Source organism: Pomacea canaliculata, linkage group LG4 (assembly GCF_003073045.1).
Source record: "Pomacea canaliculata isolate SZHN2017 linkage group LG4, ASM307304v1, whole genome shotgun sequence".
Taxonomy (NCBI): domain Eukaryota; kingdom Metazoa; phylum Mollusca; class Gastropoda; order Architaenioglossa; family Ampullariidae; genus Pomacea; species Pomacea canaliculata.
Genome location: NC_037593.1, coordinates 21,137,002 through 21,152,131, shown reverse-complemented (window position 1 = coordinate 21,152,131; position 15,130 = coordinate 21,137,002). Strand labels below are relative to the sequence as shown.

At 47.7% G+C, this 15,130-nt stretch overlaps 2 protein-coding genes across 2 annotated transcripts; both read left to right on the top strand.

Annotated features, from left to right (window-relative positions):
• Positions 1 to 5,134: 5,134 nt before the first annotated feature.
• On the top strand, positions 5,135 to 6,846 carry LOC112561661. Its single transcript, XM_025234264.1, has 2 exons — positions 5,135 to 5,839; positions 5,902 to 6,846. The coding sequence occupies exons 1-2, from the start codon at positions 5,135 to 5,137 to the stop codon at positions 6,814 to 6,816; spliced, it is 1,620 nt and encodes a 539-aa protein (XP_025090049.1). The 3' UTR covers positions 6,817 to 6,846.
• A 13-nt stretch (positions 6,847 to 6,859) lies between these two features.
• Positions 6,860 to 9,687, top strand: LOC112561413. The gene has a single exon (XM_025233903.1). The coding sequence runs from the start codon at positions 7,361 to 7,363 to the stop codon at positions 8,708 to 8,710; it is 1,350 nt and encodes a 449-aa protein (XP_025089688.1). The 5' UTR covers positions 6,860 to 7,360; the 3' UTR covers positions 8,711 to 9,687.
• The last annotated feature ends 5,443 nt before the right edge of the window (positions 9,688 to 15,130 follow it).

Below are 15,130 nucleotides of genomic sequence, written 5' to 3'. Positions count from 1 at the left end.
CACGGCCTGTAATCATTTAGTTCAATCGGGTTTCTGGTTTTAGGAACAGGACAAATGATGGATTTTTTCCAGATGTTTGTACAGTACTCACTTTACCGACCAAGAGAACAACTGAGTAAAAACACCAGACAGCTGAGTCGCACAATTTTTCAACACTCTCTCCACAAATATTATCAGGGCCACATGCTTTCCTCACATTCACCCGTCTAAAAAGGATAAAACATCATTTTCCTCAATCACAAAGTCATCCAATTCGCTCCCATGCTGCTCCTCCCCTACTCTCTTCTCCAGTTCAGAAATCACATTAAATAACTCTTCCCCAACATCATCCCTCTCAAAGCGACAATAAAATTCATTCAGTTTGTTTGCATAATCCACTCTTTCTTCCAAGGACATGGAGAGGACACTGGTCAGCGGTTGATTTAGACCCGTCAATATTTTCAGGCCTTTCCATGCATCCCTCATGTTCCCACTCTCAAACTGCTTCTCTACCTTTCCTTTATAATCTAACTTGGCTTTTCTAATTTCTCCCCTCAGCTTTTTCTGTACCCGCTTTCTTTCTATTCTATCGCCTGTCTGAAATGCAACCTTCTTAGCGTTTATAGTGTTTTTCAGTTGCCTAGTAATCCAGGGTTTGTTGTTTGGGTAAATTTTCACTACTTTCCTTGGGATAATCATGTCTTTACAAAAACCAATATAATCAGAAATAACATCGGTGGCAGTATGGACATCATCAGCAGAATCCAGAAAAACGTTCCAGTCGGTGCATTCAAAGCAACCCTGCAACTGCTCAACAGAATCGTGAGACCAGATTTGAACAGTACGCGTAACAATGGGGTTAGTTTGAGCTATCGGTTTGTAGGCAGGAATAAGATGTACAGCGTTGTGATCGGACTGACCGATTTGAGGGAGCCGGATGGATTTGAATGCATTGGGTATGTTGCCATAGCAACGATCGGGTTGACAATCAAGACGAGTATTACAAGTTACATATTGTTTGAAAGCAGGCAGAGCAGATCGTAAATCACAGTTATTAAAATCACCAAGTACAAAGTGTGAAACCTAGAGGTGGAAACACTTTTCGACAAGCCAACCGATCAACTAGGCATTACTTACAATTAGGAAACTGTTCGGAGACGTTTATGAACTACATAGATATATCTGAATATTTAGCTCCAAGCTGTCGCGGTTAGTAGTTCCATAAATGACTGTTGATGACATACCGTATGCACGGTCACCATATATACTTATAGTGACTGATTTCTGATGAACTCCATCCTCGCAAAACACACACACAAACGCACAGGTAGGGAGTGAAAGAGATACAGAAAAATACGGGGCGGCAAGCTCTTCATAGCTATACAATGATTTTATACCTCTAAAGTTCATTCTATAGCTATACAACGAAATGTACATAATGGAATGAATTCTGAAAGTGTAAAATGAATTGTATCGCTATAGAGAGAAAATGAGAGAAAAGTCCCCTCTTGGCGCCCCATACAAAAAGATAAAATATCCATAGTGAAGTGCGGCTGAGGGCAGAGATGAGAGAGATTACACACGAGCGTGTCTGGAACTACTGCTGCACGGTGACGTCATGCTTTTGTGCGTGCAGCGGAGGTCAAAGGGTCACAAACTCGATGCACGCTACCCGCCTTTCTTTGTCATGTTGGCCAGATTTTCAAAGAGCGAGGAGTAGTTTTTTTTTTTTTTTTTTGAGGGTAGGGGACGAAAAATAAATTTAAACATAATATTGTCAGATATTTATAACAGCAAAATGTGCGATGCATACATCTACTAACTACTTAAAATTAACTGTCAGAATTCAGTTGCTGGATTACCAGCAGCACCCCCAACCCTCTCTGTTGTCCTCCTGACAGCAGGTCTTTAATTGCTCCTGCGCTTCTACATGCGAGTCATTATCTGATGAATCACAGTCTGAGCCTGAGGTTGAGTCACTCAGAATCAATCATTGCCGTTGTCGCTGTCTGGCACGGCCGTCACCATCGCACGTGCAGTGACGACCGTGCACGCTTTCACTGGGTGAATCCAGAGTGGTGTGAACACACCAAAGTTAACACACGATTCTACACATCTCATTGTGTGATGCGCAGCATAGCCCCTCTTACCCCACCACCAACATAATGGAAATCATAGAGTGCTTGGTGGAAATGTATTTGCATTTGTTAAAAACTGATCCAGCAACTATAAAATATAAAATTCAATATGCTACCATGTAGCAATTCAAACCATAATTTTCTGACGATGTAAATACAATTTACACACACACACAAAGTGGGATGGGTGGTGGGTGTGGAAAACATTGGAGGAGGGAATAAACTATATACACAGCCACATACTTAGTGACATGAAGACATTGCGGTATACAGATGTACCTTCTCAACTGAAGCTTGAATTCGAATCAATGTGCCGTCGGTACATGAAATAACACTGGAAAATGTACAGGCCGGAATATCTGTCTCTTAGTTTCCTCGGAACGACATTGATGGGGATTGAGATTTCATTGAGCGCTCGTTGATATAAAGCATGGGTGACCCCTGTTAAATACGACTAAACAGTCGATTGACCCACCCCAATCAGCTCGCCAAGTGATGCAGAGTGAGATTTCGTTATAACAAACAAAAAAGTACAGAGTAATTTATCTTATTAAACACAACATCTGTTTGAAGCGGATGTGCATTACTAGCTTCCTATATTCTTCCTTATGTCACCACGCACTCAACCTTGCTGCACCAATGAGGAGCGTCTGATGACAGTGTCCGCAAGTGAGACAGTCACCAGTATATAATACCTACACAATCGGAAACCTTCTATCGGAGCTACATGATAGAGGAAGTGTCGTCACAACACAAGCAGCACTGTAGGATTCTCACTTTGGTGTCCCTCCATCGGCTCATTCCGCGGGTGTGTGTATGGACTGAGTCCTCATCCAAGCATTACTAACACATCAAACGAGCGCAGCCCCACCCGACGGCTGGGACATCTGTTTGCATATAAACAGACACAAAAATGAGTGCGATTCAAAATTATTAAACTATTTATAAAATTATTAACAGTTTTATTTTACCTTATGAGTCCCTTTACTTCCGTTCACCTTTACGAAATGTTCTTCACTTGTTGGAGATACAAATCTGATATCTTGCTTTAATAGTAGGAGACAGCAGCCGTATGACTACAACGGAAATCTACTTCATAAAAAATTATTCTTAGTCATAATTATACATGGCTGCCGCCATCAAACCACGAACGTGTGTAGATGGACTGCTGTCTGTCTGCCGAGACCAACGCTTAGCCACTTGTGACGTTCTCCACTGTTAGTTTCGGCGAGCCTAAACAATGAATGTGACTAAACCGGAAGCTTTGTACAAAACTGCCTCGTTTTAGTAGTTAACTGGAAAAAAATCGTCTGCCAGCATTCCAGTAATATAAGTTGGTGATTAAACTGATTTGTGAAGCGCGGAAACCCGTCCCGGGTTGAGGTATCTTGCAATCCACCTGGCAGTTACTCGGTCGATGACGTAGAACTCATGTTTCCACAGCACTTCTAGTTACCGTACCTGTGCCCGTCGCACTAGCACTGATTCTCACTCTCAAATCTCTCTGTTCCTCTCCGTCTCTCGTGGTTGGTAGAAGAGGCGGAGCACTGTTCTTAGCGCCTTTGCTAGCGAGGTGACTGCAGGTCGACAGTAAGAAAACATACTAATTAAAACTTGTTCATACTGTTCTGGGTTTATTGTAATGTTACATGTACTGGGAGTGAGCAAGTACTTGCACGAGACAGAATGCTTAGTTACAATTTTTTCACAAATTTATTTTTGACTTTTTGGATATTGACTTGACATTACATATGTAGAGGGCCGGATGTCATTTGGGAAGTTCATTGAGCAAATGACGTAAGGTGTGACGTCAAAATAAGGTGACGACAAAAAGGTGACGACAAAGATGACGTAAAAGAAAAAGGAAGAGGGCAGACGACAGCAGATCGGGGAAGGAGGACAGCCGTGGCTATTGTTTCTAGCCCCGTGCATTAAATGGTTGCACCTGACGGTTCCTGCCTTTTTGGTTTGAGTGTTGGACTGTTGGCTACACATACAATCACATCCAGTGTTGACAATGCGTGTGAACTATCCGACGACATCACATAAAGCTTCACGAGCTTCACAGGCTTTGTGTCACGTTCTGAGAAACGTGATGTGCAGTACTTACCGGCGGCAAGGACCGGAAGGGAGGCTTTGCCAGAGTCTGTGCAAACAATCACGTGACGGTGTTGCATAGTCCTCGAGTTGTTGAGCTGCCCCATGTTGATGAGAACACAAATGTGATCGACTGAAAATAAAGCCAAACTTCTGAAGCAGTTTTATGCAGCGAGGATATTCAGTATGTGTAATTCTACCCCGAGAACCATGGGTGGAATATTGTATTCTGCACCTTCGCTAAAAGAAAGAAGGAAGAAAAGAAGGAAGAAAAGAAGGAAGAAAAGAAGGAAAAAAAGAAGGAAGTATCCATTGACATGTTAATGTGTCTCTCTTCGGGACTTTCCCAACTGACACAGCTCATAAAACTAAGAAGAAAGGAAACTTAAAAAAAAAATCTCTTAAGCGAGATCCGGGAAGCAAAAATATATTCAAGGCTTTGAGCTCAGAAAGTTCTCACTAATCTCTGCGGATTCTAGTAACTGAAAGTTACGAGGAGTTACAGGTTGTTACTGTTTTTGTGTTGGGTTTGGCAACAAATAATCTCAGAGTCCATGCTTCGGTTTACACCGGATGTGCATTGATTGATTTTATATTCTTCCTTATGTCACCACGCATTCAAAATTGCTGCACCAATGGGGAGCATCTCATGATAGTTTCCGCATTTGACCCAGTCACCTGCAGTATATAATACCTACACAATAGGAAACCTGCTATCGGAGCTACTTGATAGATGGAGAGTCGCCACAACAGAAGCAGCACTGTAGGATTCTGCGACTGGTGTTGTACCTTCATGTAAGAGAGTCTCCGGCTTTGGTGTCTTATCGGCTCATTCGCGGGTGCATGTGTGTATGGACAGAGTCCTCATCCAAGCATTACTAACACATCAAACGGGCGCTGCCCCACCCGACGCCTGAGACATGGACAGCATCCGTAATGCCGTACACCCAGAGGAGAGCAGCAGCCGCCCGGTTGTTGACGTCACGGCTGAGGACAACTCTGTGGATGACCTGCTCGAGGATTTGAACACGAGGTTCGCCCTCTCTGTCCTCCCCGTTATCCTCTACCTCGCCGTGCTGCTTCTCCTAGGACTCGTCGGCAACATTCTATCCTTCGTGGTCTACCGGAGGTTCAAGCCGAGCTCCACAAGGACATACATCCTGACTATCAGTCTGCTGGACTTGAGCAACAACGTCATCTCTAACCCGACATCCATAGCAGAGCTGTGCTTTCGCTACACCTTCGACAACCCCTGGCTGTGCCGTGTCTTCCGTTTCGTCAAGAGCTCGCAAGTGTACTCCTCCGCCTTCTTGCTGGTGGCGGTGGCACTGGACCGCCACCGCCGTGTGTGTCAGAGTCGTAAAAAGCAGCAAGAAGCAGGAGATGCCCTGCGTGCTTCTCTCATCTGCGTCGTCGTTGGAACGCTTCTTAGCCTGCCGTACGGCGCCGTCACGGGTCGCCAAACCATCCCCACAGGGACAGGTAACCTCACAGGATTCATGTGCTCTGTGGACGACCAACATACAAGTTCTGTGCTCCTGCTCAGCTACAATGCGATAACTGGCCTTGGTTTTACTACATGCGTCACCATGATCGCCGTGTCCTACGCGCAGATTGGCTGCCACGTTTGGAGACATAGAAAGCATGTGGTGGGCCTCAACCAGGCGGCGACACCTCATGGTCGTAGCCTCAGTCCCTCGGGGGATACGTCGTCCACCCTCAAACACAATCGTCGCCCACACCTCAAGCACAATCGTCGCCCACACCTCAAACACAATCGTCGCCCACCACGGACGTGACATCCTTTATCACCACCACGACCTCGAACCGACCTGCTGAGACCCAAGGGGCCAAGGCTGCTGCTGCAGGTGCAAGACATGCCGTCTGTTCGGAAATTACAAGTCAGCCTGCTTCCGCAGACTCCAGACCAGTCGCTATTGGCGGTGATAAGGACCAGGCAACAGACAACTGGGATGCCTCTGGTGTTGTGTGCACGACTACCCATGACCCTGCAGCAGCAGCGTCCTTGACCTGCACATCCGCAGGACATAATGACAAAGATGAAGTCATTCTACACATCCCTTCTTCTGACTGCTCAGAGGCCGTTACAAACATCCATGTCCACAACTACGATACGCTTCTAAAATCAGATACAGGCAAGAGAGACTTCTCTCTAGATTCTCCTTCGTCGTCCGATCGGCAAGAAGTCGATGTGAAAACACCCGTCAGAGGCCGACGACGTAGTTCTGATGTCCATGTGGCTGCAGCACGTGCCTTGTCGAGAAAAAATGCGAACGTGAAGATAACGTCTCAGAAAGGTGGTAACGTGAGAGAAGTCGCGTCACGTACCACGTTGATCATGTTCATGCTGACATTAGTCTACGTGATCAGTTTCTTGCCCTACTGGGCCACCGTCTTCCTGCGGGGTGCACTGCGCTTCTCCGAGCATGGTATGGCGGTGTGGGTGTTCAATGTCTACCTGTTGGGGCTGCACTCTTTCTTCATCAGCTCCGCCACCAACGCCATCGTCTACGGTATCTTCAGCGCGCAGTTCCGACGTGGGTGCCAGCATCTTCTGGGAACGTGTATCCGCAGACGCTGAAACTGTCGGGTATCCTGTTGCTACTATGCTTCCAATCGTTCATCTGTCGTTCACTAGTACGAAGCACCGTGTACATGTGTGTGATGTATGGCTGTGCGTGCTTGCGCGTGTTTGTGTATGCGTGCGTCCTGGAAACCATTTGACCAGTGTAGACAATCTAGGACTCATTTCCGGTGCATTAAGCAGCAAGCACTTGTGTGGCCTACAGAGTAGGAATAAACAAGACAAGGCAAAGGAATAAACACTCGAGGCGCAGTCGCCTTGCACAGACCACAAGCCTCGCGCTGTAGATGCTGCTGGTGGCTTACCTTCGGCCTTCAGTTTGTGTTGCTTTCCATACTCACCTCCCTCTACACAAATCGTCTCTTCAGGGTGACTCAAGCGAGCGCCATCCAGGCTTATAAATTTCTGCTGGACAAGATTTATACTCTACCTTCACTTAATTTGTATAGTTTTCGTTATCTCGAGATTTTCGCCTTTTGCCAGATTGTGGAGCTAGACTAAAGGAAAGGAATTAACTGTGCTTGACTGTAAGCAGATCACCATGACAACTACAGATGGCAATGATTTCAGAGACTCATCTGACTTTGACATTCTCCGTGAACTCGACACAAAGTTTGTGTACGATCAACTCCCTAGCATCATGTTCGTCTGCGCCTTGCTTGTGATGGGACTAATCGGCAACACCTTGGCATTTCTCGTTTACCGGAAGTTTAGCCCCAGCTCCACGAGAACGTACATCTTGGCCATCAGCGCTGTGGACCTATCCACCAACCTTATCTCCTACCCAACGTCCCTGGTGGAGATGAGTTTTCACTACACCTTTGTGCACGCCTGGCAGTGCAGCCTCATCCGCTTCGTCACCAGCGCGCAAATCATCGCTTCCGCCCTCATACTCGTCGCTGTGGCTCTGGATCGTCACCGGCGAGTCTGCCAAAGCCTCAAGAAGCAGCAAACCCCTACTGACGCCCTACGCGCCGTTGTCATCTGCGCCATCGTCGCCGGCGTCGTCAGCATCCCGTACGGAGTGATGACTGGTAACGCCACCTTCACCATCCACGCCTACAACATGACGGGGATCATGTGTTCCTTGGACGACCGCTACGAGGGATCGCTGTTTCACGTGCTGTACCAGTCGCTGACCGGCGTGGGCATGTTCACCTCCTTGGCGATTATGTGCGTGTCGTATACACGAATCGCCTGCCACGTCAGACAACACAGGAAACGCATGGCGGCAGTCGACCAGGCCAGTGCATGCCACTCCGCATCGTCTGGCAACACGTACACCGTTGCTACAACTCTGTCAGGTTTTCACAAAGTGGGAGCCTCTGTTAGCGATGAGAAAGAGTCCTCGCACATACAAGACCAACGGTTACACTCGACCTCTTGCCCTCCATGCGGTGGGTCAAATCTATCGGTTTCCGCTCACGTGGCCACGTCGGAGCAGAGCGACTTACTCCTGCAAAGCTATCACCAGCAAGACAACAGCCCACCGAAGCCGGGGCATCTTGAATCACCCAACAAGTCTATGACCCCCAGGTTACAGCTGTTTGCTTTGAAAAAACTAAAGAAGAAGAAGACAGACGGAGGTGGGCAGCACGGACAACACGGAGACAAGGCCAAGCAGATGTCGTCTCGCACCACCCTCATCATGTTTCTGCTCACCGCCATTTTCATCGTCAGCTTTATGCCCTACTGGGCCACGGTCAGCGTGCGTGTGGTCATCGGCATCGACATCCACACCCTGCCGCTCTGGCTCTTGAATCTCCACGCCATTGCTGTCCAGTCCTTCTTCATCAGCTCTTCGGTGAATGCCTTGGTGTACGCCTGCTGCAGCGCCAAGTTCCGAGAAGAGTGCCGCCACCTTTGTTCGTGCTGGCAGAAACGACAATAAACTGACCACATCGCACCTACTGGTGTCTTGGAGTTGCAGCAAGCAGTACCTGTGTCACATGTCACCAACCTATAAACGGCATGTTACTACTGTTTCCTTATCCATAACCACACTGCTTTCTTCGTACTCGTCTATTCTCTCCTTTTCCTGGTGATTAACCCTTACACTTCAATCATCTCTTACCACCATTCCCCTAAGGCTATATCACACCAAGGCAGCCGGCCCTGTAAACAGATGCCACATGCAGAGAAAGAACAGCCCAAGATGAGAGCCCAAGGCAGCTCACCTTCACTGTATTGGTGACAAGCACCAACTGTCACATCACCGGGCATCTCTGACTACACAACAAACTTAGTGACAATGCAATGGACAACAAATGATTGCATAATGGTGTTCCCTCACCGAATTTATTGTGTTAAGCGATGCTGTTCAAATTCGCTTACAATGAAACTTTAAAACCAGTTTTTCCTTTGACGACGGCCGCCCTCAATGCTCTCTAACGACATCAAACAAGTCATCAGTGTCATTTTTATCTTTGAGCCTTGTCTATGTTAGAATGTTACGGATTACCGATTTCTAATGCTGTTGTACTTAATAAATTTAAGGTTGAATGAGAAAAAAAAAAAAAAAAAAGATTGCGCTTCACATTTTGGCAGATGGACGAGACCAAAGATGTCCGTGGGCCGTAATTGCCCTACCCTGCCATTATTGTGACTGTGCTACTTACTATTCTCCATAACAACAAGCAGATCCTACTTGATACATTTCATCCTTATTTTTATTAGTGTTTTGTAAAATGCTGTGAGTCATTAGGGAACAATGCTCTAACTAGTTTTCATCATCATCATCCTTGTTAAGTTACCGATTCCTTGCAATCACAACAATGTGTTAGTCAATCACACGAGAATTTAATCCATGTTGTTCACTTTATTTCTGCCTGTATATTTAGCCGCAATAAAATACATATTAAAGCTTAATGAATCAACACAATTTAATGGGTCTATATGTATGTTTATAGAGGATATTCTTATAAGTGTCATTTGTCTCATGGTACTTAGCACCTTTGCTGGTGTGGTGACTGCAGGTCGACAATAATAATATACATGCACTATTTTAAGCTTGTTCATAGTGCTATGGGTTCATTGTAATGTTGCATGTATGTCATGTGATAACTAGTATAGGGCTATAGTGTTGGTGTCTCACTTCTGCTCTCCCCACGAAATAGACGGACGCGCTGGTAAGCAGACTGCCAGAAGGTGGAATGGGTAATTGTAGGGAGTGGTTGCGGTGAGGTATGTCGAGACGAGTAGCCGGCCTTTGGCGGCACTGGACCGTCGGGTGGACAAAGGGCCAGGAAGTCTCACCACTCTCCCCTGGAATAAGTAGGCCGTGACCGCGGACCGCTTACATCATGACGGACATAGACCAAGGTCAGGTTGGAATGCGGGATGGTAGTGTCGGTACAAGGGATCTCTCAGGGGAAGGGAGAGCATTGTCAGCCTATGCCCGTTAATTATAGAAGTCCGCGGTACACCTGAAGCAGGACAATAGCGGTACCTGTAGTGTCACCCGCTGGACACAGGTAGTGAATAGGAAGCCAGACTGGACGGCGCCGTAGTCACAGATTGCGTCGCTAGTGTGGGAGGGGGTAAAGAGGGGGTGTAGTTTGGGCTGGAATAAGCCCTGTGGGACCCCGGGGTATGCTTGCCTAGCAAGCATTGCAAGAATAGGGTCCCTGCCATCCAGCCAGGCATGTCGTAAGAGGCGACTAAGGTGGACACCTCACCTAGAGGTAAATTAGGTTGTGGTAGGGCTAACAACCCCACCATGTAAAAAAAAAGCATGTTACAGAAACCAAAACCAGAGAACTCGTCATAGATGGCGAAGGTAATGAAGCACACCAGGAGACTGGACTAATGACGGACGACAGCCAAACCCGAAAGGGAGCTGGCGCCCCGACAGCGGATTTACTGAAGCCGAGGCATAAGTTGAGGGTGGGGTGCTGGAACGTCCAGACCTTGTACCAGACTGGCAGGATGCTCCAATTAGTCAAGGAGTTTGACAACTACAACTTGGACATCCTGGGAGTCAGTGAGGTCAGATGGACCGGCACAGGAAAGAGGAGACTAGCGTCAGGACATACCATCTTGTTCTCAGGAAGATCAGACGCTCAGCACTCTGAAGGAGTAGCTCTACTCCTCAACAAGAAAACGGAAAAGGCACTGCTGGAATGGAAGCCTTATGGACCCAGGCTTTTGAGAGCAAGATTCCATTCCAAGTACACCAAGCTGACAGTGCTAGCCTGCTATGCACCAACAAATGACTCTGAGGCAGAAGACAAGGATGCTTTTTACGATCAGCTCCAGGCAGCCTCAGAGAGCGTTCCAGCCCACGACATGTTGCTCATCATCGGCGATCTCAATGCCAAGATAGGAAGTGACAACACCTGCAGGGAGCATGTCATGGGCAAACATGGAATTGGAACCATCAACGACAACGGAGAGAGACTGGCAGACTTTTGTGAAGAAAACAACCTACTGATTGGTGGCACACTCTTCCAACACAAAGACATCCACAAGGCAACATGGACATCACCGGATGGGATCACAAAGAACCAGATAGACCATGTCATCATCAACCGAAAATGGAGGAGCTCACTTCAAGATGTTAGAGCCTACAGAGGAGCAGACGTTGCCAGTGACCACACTCTTGTGATAGCCACAGTTTCCCTGAAGCTGCGTCGATCACGAGGAAAACAGGCACGTCAGCAGAGAGTGGACTCCGGCAAACTAAAAAATCCAGCCACCGAAAGGGCCTTTGCTATGGAAGTAAAGAACAGGTTCCAGGCACTAGGAGACCAACAAGAGATGACCTTAGACGACTTCAATCGAGTCTTACAGGAATCAGGAGAGAAAATACTGGGTTTCCAACGGAAAAAGAAAGAACAGTGGATCAGAGAAGAGACATGGAAGAAGATATGAGAGAAAGTCAGCCAAACAAAGAATCAACAGCACCAGATCTGAACGCCTGAAGGAACAACTCAGACAAAGATATACAAAACTGAACAAAGAGGTGAAGAGGATGACAAGAACCGACAAGAGATACCACATAGAGAAACTGGCAGATGAAGCAGAAAATGCAGCAAGTAAAAATGACCTGAAGACACTGTACAAGATAAACAAACAGCTAAACAACGGGTTTAAGAACAGTGATGTGCCAGTGAAAGACGTGAACGGTAATGTCGTCGAGGGAGAGGCAGGAAAACTACAGCGCTGGAGGGAGCATTTTGAGTCAGTTCTGAACAGACCAGATCCCCCTCAACTTGCAGACATCCAGCCAGCAGCTATAGACCTTGACATCTGCACAGACCCACCAAGCCTGGAAGAAGTGACAGCAGCAGTCAAGACAATGAAGAGCGGCAAAGCACCAGGGGCAGATGGAATAACAGCAGAGATGTTGAAAGCAGATATAAATGTGACAGCTCCCAAGCTGACTGAAATCTTCAGGCAAATTTGGGATTCAGGGCAGCTCCCTGTTGCATGGAAGACAGGGCTCATCTTCAAGTTACCAAGAAAGGAGATCTTGAGACTGCAATAATTGGAGGGGCATAACACTTCTTTCCCTCACCAGCAAGGTCTTCAGCAAGATTGTTTTGTCAAGACTGACGGCAACTCTTGAGAAAGACCTCCGACCACAGCAAGCAGGATTTCGCCTGGGCGATCCTGCTCCGAACACATCTTCATTCTGCGACAGATTCTGGAGCAGAGCAACGAGTGGAACACACCGCTGTACATCAATTTCATCGACCCTGGAGAAGGCTTTTGACAGCATCCACCGCGAGTCCTTATGGAAGATCCTGAGGCATTACGGAGTCCCTGCAAAACTTGTTCAGGTCATTGCAATGCTGTACAGCGATTTCAAATCCCAGGTTGTCTGTGACACGGAGCTCACAGACCCCTTCAACGTCAGTACGGGGTGAAGCAGGGCTGCATTCTGTCGCCGTTCCTCTTCCTCCTGGCCATGGACTGGATCATGAAGACTTCCACCGACAGTGAGAGGAGAGGGATCAGATGGACCATGACTATGACAGCAACAACAGCGCTGGAAGACTTGGACTTTGCTGACGACATTGCCCTGCTGTCACACCGCACCAAGACATGCAGGAAAAAAACAAAGGCCTTCTCAGAAACAGCTGGAAACCTTGGCTTGAAGGTCAGCACAAAGAAAACGAAAAGTTTGAGAGTGAACGCCAGAGTCCAAGACAGCATCAAACTAAATGGAGAAGAGATTGAGGAAGTTGACAGTTTCTCCTATCTTGGGTCCAAAATGTCAGACACCGGGGATGCGGAGGTGGAGATTCGAGCCCGACTGGCGAAAGCTAGTCAGGCCTTTGCCTCACTCAGGAGCACATGGAAGGCAAAAAACATCATTAAGAAGATCAAACTGAGAATCTTCAAGTCAAATGTGATCAGCACCCTCCTTTACGGATCAGAATCTTGGAAGATGACCAAAACCATCAGTAACAAGCTTGACGTCTTCCAAAACAGATACCTCAGGCGCATACTTAACATCTTTTGGCCAAACACCATCACCAACGAAGAACTCCACCGAAGAACTGAAACCGAGTCCATCACCACGCAGGTTCAACGAAGGCGTTGGCGATGGATTGGACATGTGCTCCGCCAGCAGACAGCAGACCTTTCCAGAGTCGCCCTACGATGGACTCCAGACGGCCGAAGAAAACGAGGCCGCCCAAAGGAAACTTGGAGAAGAACAGTGGAAAGGGAGATGAAGGGAAAGGGCTGGACATGGGGTCACCTAGAGCGGGTTTCAGCCGATCGACATCGGTGGCGGACTCTGGTTGAGGCCTTATGTGCAACCTGATGCACGAAGAGGAATAGATAGATAGATAGATATGTATGTCATGTGATAACTAGTATAGGGCTATAGTGTTGGTGTCTCACTTCTGCTCTCCCCACGAAATAGACGGACGCGCTGGTAAGCAGACTGCCAGAAGGTGGAATGGGTAATTGTAGGGAGTGGTTGCGGTGAGGTATGTCGAGACGAGTAGCCGGCCTTTGGCGGCACTGGACCGTCGGGTGGACAAAGGGCCAGGAAGTCTCACCACTCTCCCCTGGAATAAGTAGGCCCGTGACCGCGGACCGCTTACATCATGACGGACATAGACCAAGGTCAGGTTGGAATGCGGGATGGTAGTGTCGGTACAAGGGATCTCTCAGGGGAAGGGAGAGCATTGTCAGCCTATGCCCGTTAATTATAGAAGTCCGCGGTACACCTGAAGCAGGACAATAGCGGTACCTGTAGTGTCACCCGCTGGACACAGGTAGTGAATAGGAAGCCAGACTGGACGGCGCCGTAGTCACAGATTGCGTCGCTAGTGTGGGAGGGGGTAAAGAGGGGGTGTAGTTTGGGCTGGAATAAGCCAAAGTGACCACCTGTCTATCATGTGTTGGCTATGTATGATTGGTTGTAGCTAGGTAGCAGGATGGTTGAAGGTAAGACTGAAGTATGTCTGACCAATCGCGAGAGAGGATGATCCTCGCAGACGAGGATTTAGTAGGGTGATCGGTCAAGACTCGTGGTCTTTCGCACCAGCACTCGAGGAGGAAGGTTGTAGCCGAAATCTGTTCAAGGCTGTTCAGATTCTCTGCTGTGAGTTTGTCTGGGAATCGTGACAACTGCAGCACAACCGACTCAGAGGTGTGGAAGACCCGCTCTGTCGCAGAGTGTACGACGCTTCATCTCCAGCATCTGTTTGGTCGCAAACAGTAGAGGAAGGCTGGTAGATAAGTGTCGGTCCTGTTAGGCGCTGTTAAGCTTGAGACAGCAGCCCGGCCTAGGGACGTGAGACAGACACGTGGTGGCACGTGGTGGTGCCAGAGTCTCAGCGCTTGCGAGGGAGTCAGCTACGATCGGCGGAGCATCATCAACGGATTCTCGGACGTCAACATCGGAGGGGCCCCCCAAGTGACTAGAGACTTGTGTGTAAAGATAAGTGGCGTGTGGTGTGTGCAGTGTGTAGTTGATTAAGATTAGTGAATCGTGGCTCATGTTACCTAGACTAGGGATTAGGATAACGGGACACCCTAGATAACGACCATATAGTTATATTTGGAACTGTATCATTGATGTAACTTGTGTAATCCTCTCGATGATTAATAACTTTCTTTTATACACTAAATTGCCTTGAGTTGTTCATTGGGGTATGCGTGCTGGGGGCTCGAGCTAACTAAAAGTGTTAATTGATAAGCAATTTAGTGTGAGGGCACGCGGTAAATGTCGACGTGATTTGGTAGAGGTATCGAGAGTGTGATAGACTGAAGGACGGAATCACAACCTCTACCATCTCCACGGGCTCTTCCCCAAGGAGTTTCGCGACAATGTACTGAGGGTGAGCAA

Coding starts and splice junctions, on each gene's coding strand:
- LOC112561661 (XM_025234264.1), top strand. CDS start 5,135: ATGGACAGCATCCGTAATGCCGTACACCCAGAGGAGAGCAGCAGCCGC. Junction 5,840..5,901: donor ACGCGCAGATTGGCTGCCAC/GTTTGGAGACAT, acceptor TCATGGTCGTAG/CCTCAGTCCCTCGGGGGATA.
- LOC112561413 (XM_025233903.1), top strand. CDS start 7,361: ATGACAACTACAGATGGCAATGATTTCAGAGACTCATCTGACTTTGAC.